The following is a 16,267-nucleotide window of genomic DNA, read 5'->3' as shown; positions in this document are numbered from 1 at the left end:
AAAATGTGTTGTGTGGAAATGCTGTAACTTTGGAGGGCAACAACGTAAGTGTACCTCAGGAAAAATATTCTGCTTACCTTTTTTTCTGGTTTCTTATTTTGGACTTACGTGTTTTTCTGTTTTTTAAGCTTGTCAAGTAAAGCAAAATTCTGAAGGATTATTTTCTTTCCTGCTTGGATTACGTGAGCTGGGAAGGTAGCAATAGGGTAATTACTAGCTCATGCCACTTCTTTATTGCTCTTGTCATCAGGTTAATGTGAGAGTTGATGTCTGAAGCAGCATTTGCTTCATTAGCTCCTTTGTGACAGTCACTGTGCAGCTGTGCTTTGCCACTTTGAACTGTCGTCCAGAAGGAAGTTTGAGGTAAAAACTAACCCTTAAGGGTTATGTAAAATTTATGGACAGCTTTACAAATACCTTTACTGTCTCTGATTTAGTAATCCACTATCATATTGACAGCATAGGATTGAGCTGGTCATACTCTTTGGGCCATTGAAAAATCTCTGATGTTTAAAAAAGCCCTGTATGGCTAAATAAAGAATATAAAGCTAAAAGATAATATTGAACCATGAGGTATGTTGTAATCTGAAGTAAGTACAATGCTGCTGTATTACTCCAATTTGGAAAATATAAATTTGGAAGGTAGTAAGAGGAAGGCAGTCTGGAAAGATTTTAAATTGAGAACATATTGTGCAACAGGCAATATAGGTAAGAAGCTTTAGTCTATTGAGAAATAATCAAGTGTTTTGGTAGCTATTGGAACTGCTTATGAAATCCAAGAGCATTTTATCATGTCATGATAAGATTAGCAAACTTTTTTTCCAATTACCTTGGTAAAGCCAGAGTAGTGCAAATCTTATGCTTTAATAAATATATTTAGTTGCAAGCAGCAAACCCCCATTTTATAATATTTTAAAGAGTTTTATATTATACTATAATTTTTCAATGTAACATTTATTTTAATTTTTAGAATCTAAATGTATCTATTCTTTGACTTTTGAAAAAATACTCCTAATTAATGCTTGTCTGTATACCTACTTAAAAAGAAGAAAAACAAAGTGAAAGGTAGTGGTACTGAATGATGAAGCACTTTTGGGGCTAGTCTCTTTCAAAACAAAAGACAATTCTGCAATGTCAAACTGTTGGAAGCAGAAGTTGCCCTTCAGTGAACTCATTCCGTTAATTGAAATCCTGTTTAAACTGAAAAATGTATATCATGAATGTTAGTGGAAGGCTATGGAGCCATAGTTTCTCCCTCTCGCCCCATAGGCTGAAACTTCAAATAGCTCCTGTAAAGCCTGTTAATGTAGTTTTTAAAATACCTTGACTGACTTGGTATTTAATAACTACATCATTCAGTAAAAATTTCTGGCTAAAAATCTACAGTGCTTTCCAAAAACTATACCTCTGTATATTGAGCTTTCAGGTAGTAATATTTTTACAGTCATGGTAGGGAAAAATTACTTTAGTTTTTTTCTTTCTAACTAGTCATTAAGGAGAGGTATTTCATTACAAATTATGCATGTACACACACACATACACACGTGTAAACGAATGGAGATGTTAGGACACCTGTAGATACATCTGTTTTACTGAGTCGCTACCAAAGCTGGTTTCATGTTCTGAGATATGTCTGAAAAGCACCATATGAGACAAAACATTTATCATGTGTTTTACTAATAAAAGTAAATTGTGTGTAAGTAGATATTTAGAGTATTTGTATTTGAACTATCTCTATTTTTTTCCGTTTCCATTAATAGTTACCTTTTTTTGTCTTTTGTTATGTATGTCTATGAGGCAGCAGCTAAAGCCTGAGAATGAATACTAAGGTTTAAAGTAGTCATAGTTAATGCTCATGTTGGATGAATGCTGTTGTTTATTAAATATCTTTTTCTTGTAATTGCATTAACTGTTTAAAATAGAATGTAACAGTATTTGGGCAATTGTTCAGTAGAATTTGTTTTCTCAAAATAGTAAGGTTTTTTTTAGTAAATAATGAAAATTATATATACAAATGTTCTGTTTCCTCTCCTGTGTTTCAATTTTAAATGTAAATTAAACTAAAAATATTATTGATCTATTTCACTGGAACAGACATGACCTGAAGCAAATCTCAAAGAGTTCTGCCTAGAGACATTTAGAATAGAGTGAAATTAATTTTAGGATTAAAAAAGCTAATGTTACAAAATATTTGTTGTCTGAGTTATTTAAAACTCAAATACAGAGCAGAGAGCAAAATATATGGAGCTAAGTTTAAGTATATGACTTTATGGCTTCACTAGCTAGGCCTAGGAAGACTCTGATAAATTCCCTTTTACACTGTCTTAAACTCTCTTATACTTTAATGAATATATTTAAAGGCAAATTGTTATAGCATGGAACATTTTCTTTGATTATATAATTTTCTTGCAAATTCCAGAGTACAGTACCTTAAATTTGGTAATGAAAGTAATTTTCTTCTGAGAACTTGAGTTACTGTAGAATTTTAAAGCCTGTCTGCAGGTGAGATTTAATTTAATCCCTTGAGAATTTAAGAAGAATTACTGAGACAGTCAGCAAAAAGTGACAAGATTAACACTTGCAGTTTATTGACAGGATGCCTCATAGGAAAGACATTTATCTGTCAAGGGAATATACACACTTTCTGAAATACAGAAAGAATAGAGCAGTTTCTTTCCATACAGCTCATGGCACAGGGACATAGCAGTTTACAGAGGTAAGGATTACATGTTGACAAAACTACACAGTAACTAATTTCCTATCAGATAAAAAGTGCTTGAGGATTAAGAAAGTCTTAACAGTCCCTGTCATATATTGAATTCAGGCATGCTCAAAAGTAAGTCATTATTCAGCAATAAAATTATATCCTTACATATATGCCTGTACCCAGATGTATGTTGGAGAATGACAGAGGTTACCAGAGGTTTTGTTGTTCTTTCTGGGTTTAAAAACCCCAGGAAGAACTAAATCATATCTTGTGTTCCAAGATTTTAACATGTGAGACTGATCAATCTCTTTGCCTCCTGTAATCTTTTTGAGAGAACTCTGTGATTAACTGGTCATAAAATCTTGTCTGCATTAGCAGATCCTTACTAATCCGGTGCCCATCCCAACAAACAAACAAACACTCTGTTGTACTGATTTGACTTTCACATACCCCAGTGTGGTCCTGTTCCCATCAAAGTATTTCCTTCAGATTTATATGGCACAAATAGAAGAATAATCAGATCTTTCCTCTTATTTTATCTATGGACTATGCATTGAATGACTTATTTTAAAGCAGTTGTGATTCAATGGGGATGTTTTTAATTTGCTGCCTGTTCTCTTTACCTCTGAGGAAAGAATTCTGTAAATGCTGAATAATTTTAGAACATGTTTTCTTGGTTAAGGGTTGGATCATATTTTAAATTAGTTTTAAGAGGAAGGAAATCGTGTAAATGCTGTGGAATTCAGATAAGCACTGTGCATAGGAAATAAGTACTTTAATTTAGGGTGCCTAGAATTGGTAGGTCAAGCTGATGATAATAAAGGACGAGATCTTAACTTTGTTTCAAAGAACATGTAATCAATATTCACTCTTCTGTTTTATTTCCTTTTTGCCTCAGAAATTATTTCGGTGAAGCTGAAATGTGCAATTGCTTAAGTATTCCACAGGGTGTCATGAGGTAGTTGTTGGAATCAATACTTGGATGAAAGTGAAGAAAGAGTGTGCAGTCCTCTGAATGCCAGTTAATGTAATTTTAGATGTGACTAATACACATGCTATAAAATAAAAAGTTCTTAACTCATTAACACACGTATCTTATTTCTGTATCTGTATAAAATATACACATGAAGAAACATATTACGAGAGGTCATTTACAAGAGTGAGCTATTCTATGTCAGGTCTTCCCAAAAAGCCTTTCTATATGTATCTTAGTGTTTTATAGTTTACAGAGCAAGCGGAATCTTTGGTCCATAGCAGTCATCTGACGTACCAAACTATGTCTATAAAAAAGAAAGAAAAAAAGAAAAAAGGTACAATACTTGTATTTGCCATACTGTTATAAAGAATTTCTAACTGGAATGTGCTCCTCAAATTTCAAATTTTATTTTAGTTTTTTGATGTTATTTTAAAATTTAAATTCATTTAAACAAACTGTACAGTATACACAGTTGTACTGTCAGGTTTATGATTTGTTAATTACAGATATGTATGATGTCAAAACTTAACTTCAGGCTTTTTTTCCTGCACATGTATAATGTAGTAGGAGGAGAATTTTTACCAAAGTATGCCCCAAATTAAAAGTGTTTGATTATGGTGATACATTTTTGCATATGGAGACCAAATTTTTATTGACATAACTGTTGACTTTTGTTGAGCTGCACATTCATTGAATGCAGCTTCAGGTTTGTAAAAGAATCTTTAAATACACTTTGACAGTAATTATGAAGGATCCTGCTTCTGTTAAAATCTGAATTGCTTTAATTGGAAATGATATTGGCCATGAGAAAATGAACAGCAAAACTTCATTCATTTCAGTAGCAACAGAACATGATCCAAAGTGTAAAATCACTGGCGAAAGTAAGAATTTGAATCTCTGTTGACAGCAATAATTTATCCAATTTTAATAGCACTTTTAAAACCAGTTTTGAACAAATGATACCTTATGGATTTAGGCATATTTTGTTGTATTATATAAAATGGCATGCTAAAATAATAGACTGGTTAATTTTCTTGTTCCTGTTTATTTGTGCTAAGTATTATGGAACAAATTTTGGGTTTATGCCAGTGGCATAATAGTGAGTGGCACTGAGAGCACAGGATGAAGGGAGGTTGATTCTTCTAATAGACAATTAATAAAATTTTACACATATGACATACTACATGTTTTCTCTGCATTATGCCCAAAAGGTCATAGTGCCTTACAGCCATAGAAGGTGATTGCCATGACAATCAGAAGCTGAATGCTTTTATTCGGATTTGCTTCCAAAATCCACACGGTCCTGTGGAAAATTGTTTGTGCAAAACCTTTTTTTCTTAACCACTATAAATCATGACCTGTTTAACAAAACCGTGTGTTTATAGGTACCTTAGCAGTATGTTTAAGTACTCACTAGAGGAAGAACTAGACTGGTTTAAAGCGGTTTTAGTATCCAAAATAGAGTGACATACCTTAAATCTTCATGGAGATGAAGAAGGTGAATGGAACTGGTAGTGAGATTTTGGGTTGTTTGGTGTTTTTGTTTTTGTTTCGTTTTTTTTTTCCTGCTTTTGGCTTTTTGAACTATAAACATCCTGATCTCTGTCCAGGTGAGTTTACAGCAGGGCAATGTAGAAGAGGTTTTTAGATAGGTAGGTTATCATCTTTCTTCTTCCTCAGTTTAAGGCTCGCTGAACTTGCTTTGCCTCTCCCTTTCATTGTCCTTCTTGTTGCAACTAGAATAATCTAAAGGGGTAATTCCACACATACTTTGAATTACTGAGATAATGCAGTACCTTAAACTAAAGTGATTAATACCAGAAAATATTTAAATAATAAAATACCTGACTGCACTGAGCTTTTTCCTACAATTTATTAGAAAATGATACTTTTTAGCAAAGGAAAACAAAATAGGACAGAAGTTAAGAACTGTTGATATTATACCATGTAAAAACTTGGCAGTATACTGAGACATATGTATCTCGTGTAATATGTATACATTCAAGTCCCTCTTTGAACGTTAAGATAAGGTTGATGACTTTTATAATCTGTTTTTATTTTCAGATTGAAAATCTACAGGAACAACTTAGGGACAAAGACAAGCAACTAACTAATCTAAAAGACAGAGTGAAGTCATTGCAGACGGATTCTAGTAACACAGACACAGCACTAGCAACCTTAGAAGAAGCTCTATCAGAAAAGGTAATGTTTTCTCATGGAATAGCATTATGTGCTGCTCTTGTGGATGAAGGATGTCCAGAAAACGTCTTTTTAAGTTGGGCTGGCACATGTAACAAAGCCTATGGGCTTTGTCAGGGAAGCAGGTGGCTCTGTTCTGGTAGGATGAGCAAGGAGTGATTCCCAGCTGATGAACTCGAACTGGACTCTCAGGTAAAGAAGGATGTTCTTTTAAATGGGGACAGAGTAAATGGCTCAGAACATGGGAAGATTTTCCCCTTAGTCAATGGGATGAGTGGTTGTTCCCTGAAAGAACTGAAAGGCATGGACACCTGACTTAAAGAAGGTAGAGTTTTGGGTCTTTTTATGGCTTTGTGATCTTGATTATCATGTTCTTTTGTCTGTTAAGCAGAGCCTAACTGAAGAGCCAACAGCAAGTGACTGTACCAACTGTTACCTTGGCTTGCTATTAGCACTATTGGTTTCCTACACTAAATTTTTAAAAGAAACTGTATTTTGTAAAAAAATGGAGAATTACTTTTTTGTCTTTAAAGATTATATGCCTTTAATTTGAAAATACCTAGCAGAAGGGATAAATCTGGACTGTTTAAATTAGCGGCAACATTCCCACCAGTTTCAGTGAGGTCAGGGTTTTTCCTGCAGTTAACTTTGAATACGAGGTAATCCAAGTGGGTTTATATGCCAAAAAAATTAGTACAAGTATCCACTTTTTGCAGCTCACAGATCTTAATATATATCATTTAAATGTGCACAGGTGAGTGCAACTAATTAAAGTATTATGGGCCATTCTGCAGTTGTCAAGCCTATGAAGGTATTTATGACTGTATACAATTTTAAAATGCCACTGTGGTGTTGTTACTATCACCTAAAATGCTAATGTTGGATTTTTTTATTTCTTTGTATGTTTAATCACCTTACTAACAATTGCTTGGTTAACAACAGTGACAAAAGTTGGCATTACTATTACTTCCATGGCTTCATAGGGATAAGCTTACAGCATTTATGCAATAAAGAAAGTACATGCATTTTGTTAATCTTTCACTGCTAATCTGGACACAGTGCTCACCAATCTCACAACATATTATTAAAAAATGACACGAAGTACTTTTTAGTCTGTTTTTCCTCTTTGTAAGCTGTCTTTTCTGGTTTAGTCTATGTTATCACTTGCCCAAAATGTCCATAGAGGCAGCTGAGAGTTTAAAACAGTCTTTTAACCATCATGCTACTGTTGTCAACATAGAAAGCAGAGTGAGTGTCACACTGCAAATTTGCCAGTTCTCCTGTGCAACTGAGCATGAAGTAGATCGTCAAAAGCCAAAGAAATCTTATATCCCATTTTCTGCCTCAGCTATACTGCAGCACTTCAGAGAAAATGCATGTATGCAATGCTGCTTAGCTGGGGTAATTTGCTAAGTTGCAGTCTGTCTCCAATTGTAATGTATTTTTCTGTTGAAAATATTAAATTAATGACAGTTTGCCAGGGTTCATAGTAGAAGCAGCAAGTGTGGAGGTATTGCATATGATATGTATAGTCTTTTTCTCACTACCAGAAATACAAAAGGTTAAGAAGTACTGGATTAAAACCTAACCCAAAGTAATGAGTGGCAATTAGTTATTTTCAAGTAATTTTGTACCAGTAGCATTCTAAAATATGTTGAAATAAATGTAAACTAATAACTAAATGTAAAAGTTTTTTATAATTTTGAAGTTTTGTATGTATCTGAAAATAAAATATTCTATTATTCTCAGACATACAAGTTGTAAAATTTTACTAAACTCAGGATGCATTATTTTTGATAATCATAGTGAGGATTCGTCCCAGAGTTTGTTTAAAAATTGTGCTATAGGATTTCTTTTGTGTATATGGTAAGTTGAAATGTGACAACACTAGAGACACTGAGGGTCTGGAAATTTTGTGTCAAGCTTAATTTGACTGCTGTAATAAAGGTTCAAAGTCCAATAAATGATGCTAGTTTTAATGTTTTGAAAAATTTTGATAAACATAGATCCTTCTCTGAAAGGTATTTTTGCAATTCATGTCTACTTCATTTGGAATTGCATGGATATATATGAACAGACATTTTTTAAAAGAATCAGTGTGATTAGTGGTTTTTTCCAAGTGGAATTGATTAGAACTCACACGGGGTCCCTAAGGTTGAATTCTGTACAAAGTAGTCACTTTGCTTACAGACAGTCAGCTGAGAATGGCATCTTCCCTGCACTCCGGAGCAGCTGCAGGCTACTCCAAGTCGAATGCTATGGGATGTTTTCCTCTGCCACAGACATTTTCTTGCAGCTGATGAAGGCAATGGTATCTTTTATAAGCCAACATTTTTGAGAATTGGCATGAAGCTGAGTTGTGCTATGGTGTCTGGTGACTGTTTCAATCACTTATGGAGAGATCGTTACTTGTAAAGTTAGGTGGCAGTATATAAAGGGAAGAACTCTCTATGTAAATGATATGCTTATCATTTTATATTACTTCAGAAAATACTACTTTGTTAACCTAAGCAAAAGATACACAGAATTATTAAGTAATAGCCTTTTTCTACAAATAAGCTTTATAACGGAGAGTGTCAATTTTTATGACATGCCTAAATCATGATGTGAATTAGTATCTGTGTTAGAGTAGGAACGTATAGCTTGAATTTTAACAGAAAATTTTCATTTGTTTGCATTTCTCTTATTTTCCTGTGACTATTTTTCTGTATTTTGAGATCTGTAAGCTTAATTAAATTATTATTTAAATTATTAATATTTGTCCAGTTTCTGAACAGATACACAGCAGTATAGCTCCTACACAGTTACTGGGTGATTTACAGTGGTTGGCAATCTAGGTAGCAATACTGATGATAAACTTTAAAATCTAGATGCAGAATATCAGTTCTAAAGGACTTAAAATATTGCCCTGCCCTTTAAGTTCATTGGCTAAATTTGCTTATGAGAGAATCATGTTCTAAAAATTCAACTTCATGATGATTCTGATGGATTTTTCTTTTTTTTTTTTTTTTTTTTTTAATTGTGTGACCAGTCACTGTGTGCTACTGGGAAGTCTTTTTACAGTTGGGGAATGATTAGTATAGCAGAATAGAATTAATATGAGCTTTTGAGAAACAGTGTACTTGGTCTTAGAGCATTAGACACAATGAGGAGGAAGCTTCCAAGGTAAAAGCATCTCTCTGTATCATTTTGTTTGTTTGTTGTACAGAGAAATCATGCACAATTTCTTTCCCATTGTAAGTTTCTTGAAGGCCATGCTGTCAAGGGTAGGTTTCTCAGTCTTAAGTGTAGTACCTAGGATGTACCAGCTTTCCAATTCATCCTAGCTGCTATCAGTGAGTAACCTTTCTTACCCCTATTCCTATCTGCAGTAACATTGTTAAGACCTACAGACTTTATCAGACTTTTTCCCACTGCAAATACTAGTAGGAACATGGAACAGATTTTTGTCCAAATGGGACAAAACAAGAACCCTTAGTGATAGTTTCTTATTAACAAGTGCATCAATGTAAATAGTTTTATCAATTTAAATTTGTAATGCGGTCAAGAAAGGATGCTGCTTTCATTCAAGAACACCTGATTTCCATGGAAATATATTTTTTGTGAGGAGTTTTTTTGGGTTTTTGTGGTTTTTTCCCTAGAAATTATATCAGGCCTAGTTTGCAGCTATATCATCTTGTTCTATAGTCTGAGATTAAGCACAATTTTTGGCTTTGCCTTAATTCTTTGTCAATTCAATAGTTTTTTAGAATTTTAATTAAAAAAATAATCAAGAAAATGCTCCAAGAGCATCATGGGAAGCTCTTTTAAAATAGAAATTAAATTTATTTATACCAGTTTAGTTAACCACAATTCACTAAAATTGAATGTAATTGCTTTTCTTAGTTTCTATGGGAAGAAAAAAATATTAAAACATGATCATATGAAATGAATAAATTATGAAGCTATTTTTAAAGTCCAAAACTCAAATGCTTGACCATTTATGTTTTTCCTGCATTGTTCTTGAAAATACTCAGATTGAGATTTTGGCTCTGAATTAGAAAATATAGCTCCTTATTCTTCAGGAAAATAGATTTTTTTCCAAGTATCTGTCTCTGATTTTCTTTTGTATTTAGTGATTAGGTAGCTTGGTAACACTAAATAAGAAATTACTGTAGACATCATAAAACAGCATCAAAATTTCCTGAAATGAACTCCTTTTAATCTTTGTATTTTTCTGGCAATATTGCTGATATAATTTGTTCTCTTGTTAGGAATCAGAAATGAATCAGCACTTTAGTCACTTTTGAGTGCATTTTAGAACTAAACTGAAAAAGGTATTCATTCAGTTCTTTACCCCTAGGTTTGGAGCCTCTCCTAAGCACTGAAAATTCTTAACAACAATAAAGGTTACATTGCAATAAACAATAAATAAGTTTACTCCTATTAAAAAAAAAAGTTTGAAAATCAGAGTATGAAAAACTGCTATCGGCTTCCTTGATGTTTTAACAAGAAACTTTTCAAGGAGTATCTCAGCTCTTGGACTGGCCCAAAGCAGCTCAAGAGGTTGCTTTCATGAAGCTGATATTTATAAAGTTGGTCCTACTGTAGCAGCATACAGCAGATAAGCAATTGAGTATGTCTGATAATAGAGCTATATGCTGTGGCAATTCAGTTCCTGCTTCTGTGATAAAGTGCAAATAGATTAGACCTGTGAGGTCCTAGATTAGTGCATAAGGAAAGCTTGCCAATGCAAATAAGACTGAAACAAGAACACATTGTTGGGATTTCTGCAAGTTAGCTGTTAATCAAGTAAAACATGGTATATTAGGGCCTTTTAACATGTTTTTGACATTTAGCCTTATGCAGCTGACAGACAAATTAGTCTTCTTTTGTGATTGACTGTGAAAAAAATTTATACTGTTCATTAATAAGATGAAATAGTGTTACGTTTAATTTGTTATAGAGGAAAAAAAATAATTTAGGTGAATAAATCCTCAAGAAGGAATTGGTATAAAACTAAGCCTGAATATAACTAAGTAGATTCTGAATGGTTATTAAAATATTCCACTTAGTGGGGGCTGGCATTTTAACATTAATATTCAAGAAATTAAGAATTTATATTATTTTTTATTGGGAATAAACGTGAAGTTATTTAGTATCCCATATCCCTTTCTTGCATAATCTATATGGCAAAAGCCAGCTAATGTACTAGGTTTTTTTTTTAAAAATTACTGTTTGCTGGTTTTTCTTTTGTGTAATACTCAACAATGATGCTGTTGAAGGGCCTTCATTCTGTATGAACACATTTCTACCTGAAATCCTGCCAGGTAGGATTCAAAGGGGGATTTTGCCATTGGGCTAAATGAACCCAGGAGTTATGTACATCTGCAGTGCTAGGGGTCTCAATGCATAGACAGTTGATACTGTCTTGGAAACAGATTTAATTACATATAGCCTGCTACTTTTGGTTTTGGCCTTATCTTTTTTATTGTATGCTAAGTGGAGTGTGGTATGTCCTTAATGTGTATTTCTTTCTGAATGAAATAAGTAGGGATATGAGTTTTATATGAGTAGTCAACACTATTTTCTGTGAAGATTCTTACAATAATGCTAATTTGGTAGTATGTATGTTCAGTTAGCTAGATTGTGAAAGGGAGTCCCTGATCTCAGGGGAATGCTAGATGCAAAATGAAAGTAGCACTATGAACTTCCAGACCTTTGAAAAGGTTTTCCTTAGGAACCAAGTAGCAAATAATAACTATACCAATATTCTTATTACAAGATTATTCAGTATAATGCTGATTATTTTCCAATGTCTAAAAGATTCAACATACATTTATTTACAAACTTAAATATAACTACTTATTTGGTAAAGATCTTTATCTAATTGTTTAAAAACTTATAATAATATTTAACATGAATTTTACTAATACATACAATTACGGCATAAAATACTCAATGTGATGCATTTTTTAAAATTTTGACTATTGGTGAAACAAATTAATACTGGCTTCCAGCTGTAGTATATAACAAAGGGATGAATTGTGAAAAGGGGGGGAGAGAGACTGAGCAGAAGAGAAACAACGAGTGTTTGAGGTAGAGAATCTAGAAAATGTCTCTGCCTATTCCACAGAACCAGTGAGACTTGAAAAAACCTCTGGAGATTATCTAGTCCAACTGAGCTGCTCAAAGCAGGGTCAGCTAGAGCAATTTGCTCAGGATCTTGTCCAGCTGGGTTTTGAATATGTCTGAGGTTGGAGACTGCTGGGGTGAAAATCTCAGCCTTGAGTTTAGGCTCTTTTTTATGCATATAAGTGTTGACAGTTGGCTTTTTGTAAAATATGCCTTGAGCTTTAAAAAGCACGGAAGCAATCTTCAGAAGATCCTCTAGGGCTTGGAGGAACATCATACCTAGCGCATGGAGAAAATGAATGAATAACCAGGATTGTCGGAACAATATGCGCTTTTTAAAAGTGCTGTTACTACCTAAGCTAACTTTGATAATGAATGAACTTTTTTCTTTATGACTTTTCTTATATGTCTAAGTTTATTACAAATCAGAATGGGATGTACAGCTGCTGAAATATTCCTTGCATTGTAATGTTTGTTGAGATGTAATAACCACAGCTGAGAGTATATTGATATGGGCAAAGGTAAACTTTGTATGTGTGTGTGGGGTGTGTGTGAGTGTATATCTATCTATATCTCTAGTGTGGGTGTTTGTATATATATGGCAGTATAAGGAATCATGGACAGAGGGAATTAGCATGAGATTTTTCTCTCTTTCTAATAATATTAGGCTTCCATCAGTCTTGTCCAGTTCTATGAAATAGTATTTTAAGTCTTGATCCCACTCCTACACTTGAAATCTACAAGAAATAGTTTAAGTACAAAAGGACTTGAATAGGGATCCGTGAGTATGCTAACGGTTCTACCAGAGCCATGCCACTGGTAGTATAGAACTTCATCAGTGAGGATGTAGTTTTGTCCCATGTAGGTTTAACTTTACTAAATGACGTTGCTTCCATTGCACGCCCCCCCCCCCCCCCCCGCTTCCAAAATGATACTATTAGTTCCCCTGATACTCTGCTTAAATTGACCTATTCCCAATCCAAATGCAATTCTAGTGGTTATTTTATTTTACCCTAAATATTTCCTTCTGATTAGTATTTGTGTCCTTCAAGTATTGGTAGAATGTGATTTTGAAGAATGTTATCAAAGCTTAACAAAGCCATACTACTGCATCTGCTTTTTACATTTCACCCTTTGATTTGACTGGTGATTTTCAACAATCCTTGTAATAGTAGCTGGAAGTCAGCAAAACATTTAAAAACCTGGTTGAGTTTAAATGTGTGTAGGATTGCTATTAATTAGATGGAGAAAAAACTTCCTTTGGATATCATAAGTTGTGTCAGGGTACTTTTGCTGTAAACTGTAAGTTACTGATAATTAGCAAGTGAATGATTTCTAATTAGATTTGGAACCTTGAAAACTTCTTGCAACCACTATAGAGGCTACTAGCACTCTAAAAATTCTAACTAAATTCAAGCTGAGTAAACTAGTCATGGACTTGCTCTTTTGAACTTTTATTCAAGACTTCAGTCACTTATGAATACAGGAAATACATTACTGAGATGAATAACTTTCCATATCTATCACAAGACTAAGCATATTCATATCAGTATAGGTATTTAATGAAGTTTCTGTACTATGTTACTCTTATCAAGTATTTAAAACCTTGATCTGATGCTATTGAAATCGGGGAAATCTTGCATTGTCTTTAATACCATTAACTCAATCATCCTCTGCTTCTGAAGGTTGATTTTTTTTTTTGAAGTGCTACTTAACGTAAAGAAATTCAATTCTGTCTTTTCTTAAAATTATTCCCAACTTTTCCATTTTGCAATTCTTTCCCTTGTTAGGAAAGAATTATAGAGCGCTTGAAGGAGCAAAGGGAGAGAGATGACAGAGAAAGACTTGAAGAAATTGAATCTTATAAAAAAGAAAACAAAGAACTGAAGGAGAAAGTTAATGCTTTACAAGCTGAACTGACAGAAAAAGAGGTCAGTCTTTTCAGTAAAATCTATGTTCTTCTATCTGTGTCATTATGATGAAAGTGCATTAGGATTATTCTTGAATCATTTTAAGTACTAAAATTCTGCCACTTCAGTGGTCAGCTTCTGAACTGCTATTTTCTAACCATTCTTCATAGTCTTTACTTTTGTACATAAAATATTGCTTCAGTTTTTTGCATAGTTGTGTGTCATTATCTCTGTTTTTTCCTTTACATAAGCCTCCAGTAGGCTCAAATATTCCATTGTTGCTCCTGTTTTCATTTGTCAGTTAAAGCAATAGGCTTCAAAGTAATTGTACCTGCAGAATATAATGTCAACTGGTCTGTATTAAGAATGTTTCTATGTTTCACTGCATGCTAGCTCCTGTGGTTCCAATTGTATTGTCAAAACGGTGTCTTTTGCTATTAATGCTTATCTTTGTGTCACCTCTTTTTGGGGAAGGGGAGGGGGAACAGGATCCAAGTGATTACTAAGTTGGCAATAAGTTAGTGTCCTGGTGACTAGGAATTAACTTTTTACTCTTGGTCATTTTTCAGTCTAGTTTAATCGATCTCAAAGAACATGCATCTTCATTGGCATCAGCAGGGCTGAAAAGAGACTCCAAACTTAAGTCTTTAGAAATAGCCATAGAACAAAAGAAAGAAGAGTGTAGTAAGTTGGAAGCACAGTTGAAAAAGGTAAGTTCCATCTTAAAACAAACAGCAATCAGAAAAACAAAAATCAACATCCCACACTCTCATTTTGAAAAGATGAGCTTATTTACTCTTCTGGAGTGAATCTAAAATCTACCCATCTTATGTTGTTTGCTGATGCTTGCATCAAATACTGTAACTTAAGAGGCTTGTATCAAAGCCACTAGTAAGCCTCAGAAATTATCTTGAATACCTATGTGAGGGAATTCTGAGAAGCTGCTACAAACAGATGAACTGGGAGCCAGACATTGGAGGGAAAGTAGAAGGGCTGAAAGAAATTATCAAACCAGCAATTTGTATGTATATGAATTTATACCACTATTGGAAGTAGACTGAAATGTTTGTAGCATGGGAAAAAATTAAAGGCTTGTCCAGGAGATGCTGTACTTCCTAATGAAAAAATTACTGCTTCCAAAATGGAAACTCTAGCTAGGTTTTATTTTGGCATTTTTTGGCTTTGTTGGTGAACACGTTTGCGATAATTAAGCAAAATAATGCATAGCTTATCTCAGCTAGCTATTCAGTATTTCTGTTCAGCAAGTAGTGGAAGCAAGCATTTAAAGGAAAACATACAAATCCTGTATTTTATAACATGGTTTTATTTAAATTGTTGCATTAAAATAGTTTTTGCTTAAATTATTTGCAAGTTTGTTGATGCTTTTTCTACCATATATTGTTTCTTTGACCTTTTTGTGTGTCATTTGGTAATGTCTGCTCTCATTGTTTGAACGCCAGTCTCATGACATATTTGATGGGTTTAGGCTTTATGTTTGCCTTCTGCAATTCATGACTAAGTGTATGTCAAACATTCATTTTTTATATTGATATCTAATGTTTCATTTTCTGGAAAAGAATATTTATTTGTTCTATGAATGTTACTACTGTTAGGATAATATTCTGATACTCTTTTTACCCAGGTTGAGTAGCATCCTGCTCTGTGTTTAAGCAGTGTTTCAATAGCCTTACCTGTGAAGAAGGTATTGCAAAGTGCAAAGGATATCAGAGTGTAAACTTCATACTTCTATTATTTTTAATTCAGAACAAATATGTGCAATTAGGTGTCTGTGTTACATGTTTAGTTGTGGAGAAGAAGGAAGAGAATCTTCTTCAATAAACATATACAAAAGCTTTTAATGGAAACACAACTACTTTAAATGTTTAATAGCTTATAAAAGCTATTGATGTCAGAATTAAAATACCCAAAGAAGCTATTTCTCTGGAAGTTCTTTATTTGTTTTCTTTTGTTAGAAAATGTGTTTGTTTACTTTGTTCTTCACTACAAAATATACTTCATTACAATCTGAAATATCTTGATTTCTTAATTTAAAAAACTAGTTAAAAAAACCCTAAAAGCACAGATCACTTGAAAAAAAAAAAAAACCCCAAATAAATCCTCTTGAAGGACTTGAAATCCTGAGTCAATCTTTTATGACTGTACATATAAACACATCATACGCTCATGGAAAAATAAGCACTTATAAAAGTCAGAGTGTCTGGGACGTCTTTCATATAAAAAAGGAATATGTTCCCTGTGTATAAATACAAAGGATTATTAAATGAAAGTTGAAAACATAATAGTTTTATCATAAATACAGCGTAAAGCCCCAATGGAAATTCACCCAACATTTGTAGGAGA

The 16,267-nt window shown here is 33.5% G+C and overlaps 1 protein-coding gene across 1 annotated transcript in view; it reads left to right on the top strand.

Annotated features, from left to right (window-relative positions):
• Positions 1-16,267, top strand: part of ERC2 (ELKS/RAB6-interacting/CAST family member 2) — a 499,899-nt gene that overhangs the window by 182,464 nt on the left and 301,168 nt on the right. Inside the window, exons 8-10 of the mRNA XM_059823475.1 lie at positions 5,748-5,885; positions 13,787-13,927; positions 14,476-14,616. Of these exons, the coding sequence (XP_059679458.1) occupies positions 5,748-5,885; positions 13,787-13,927; positions 14,476-14,616 (420 nt within the window). The remainder of the gene's footprint in view (positions 1-5,747; positions 5,886-13,786; positions 13,928-14,475; positions 14,617-16,267) is intronic.

The sequence above is a fragment of the Gavia stellata genome, chromosome 12 (assembly GCF_030936135.1).
Source record: "Gavia stellata isolate bGavSte3 chromosome 12, bGavSte3.hap2, whole genome shotgun sequence".
Taxonomy (NCBI): Eukaryota; Metazoa; Chordata; class Aves; order Gaviiformes; family Gaviidae; genus Gavia; species Gavia stellata.
The sequence above is the reverse complement of the archived record's forward strand: the minus strand, read 5'-3'. Positions and strand labels throughout refer to the sequence as shown.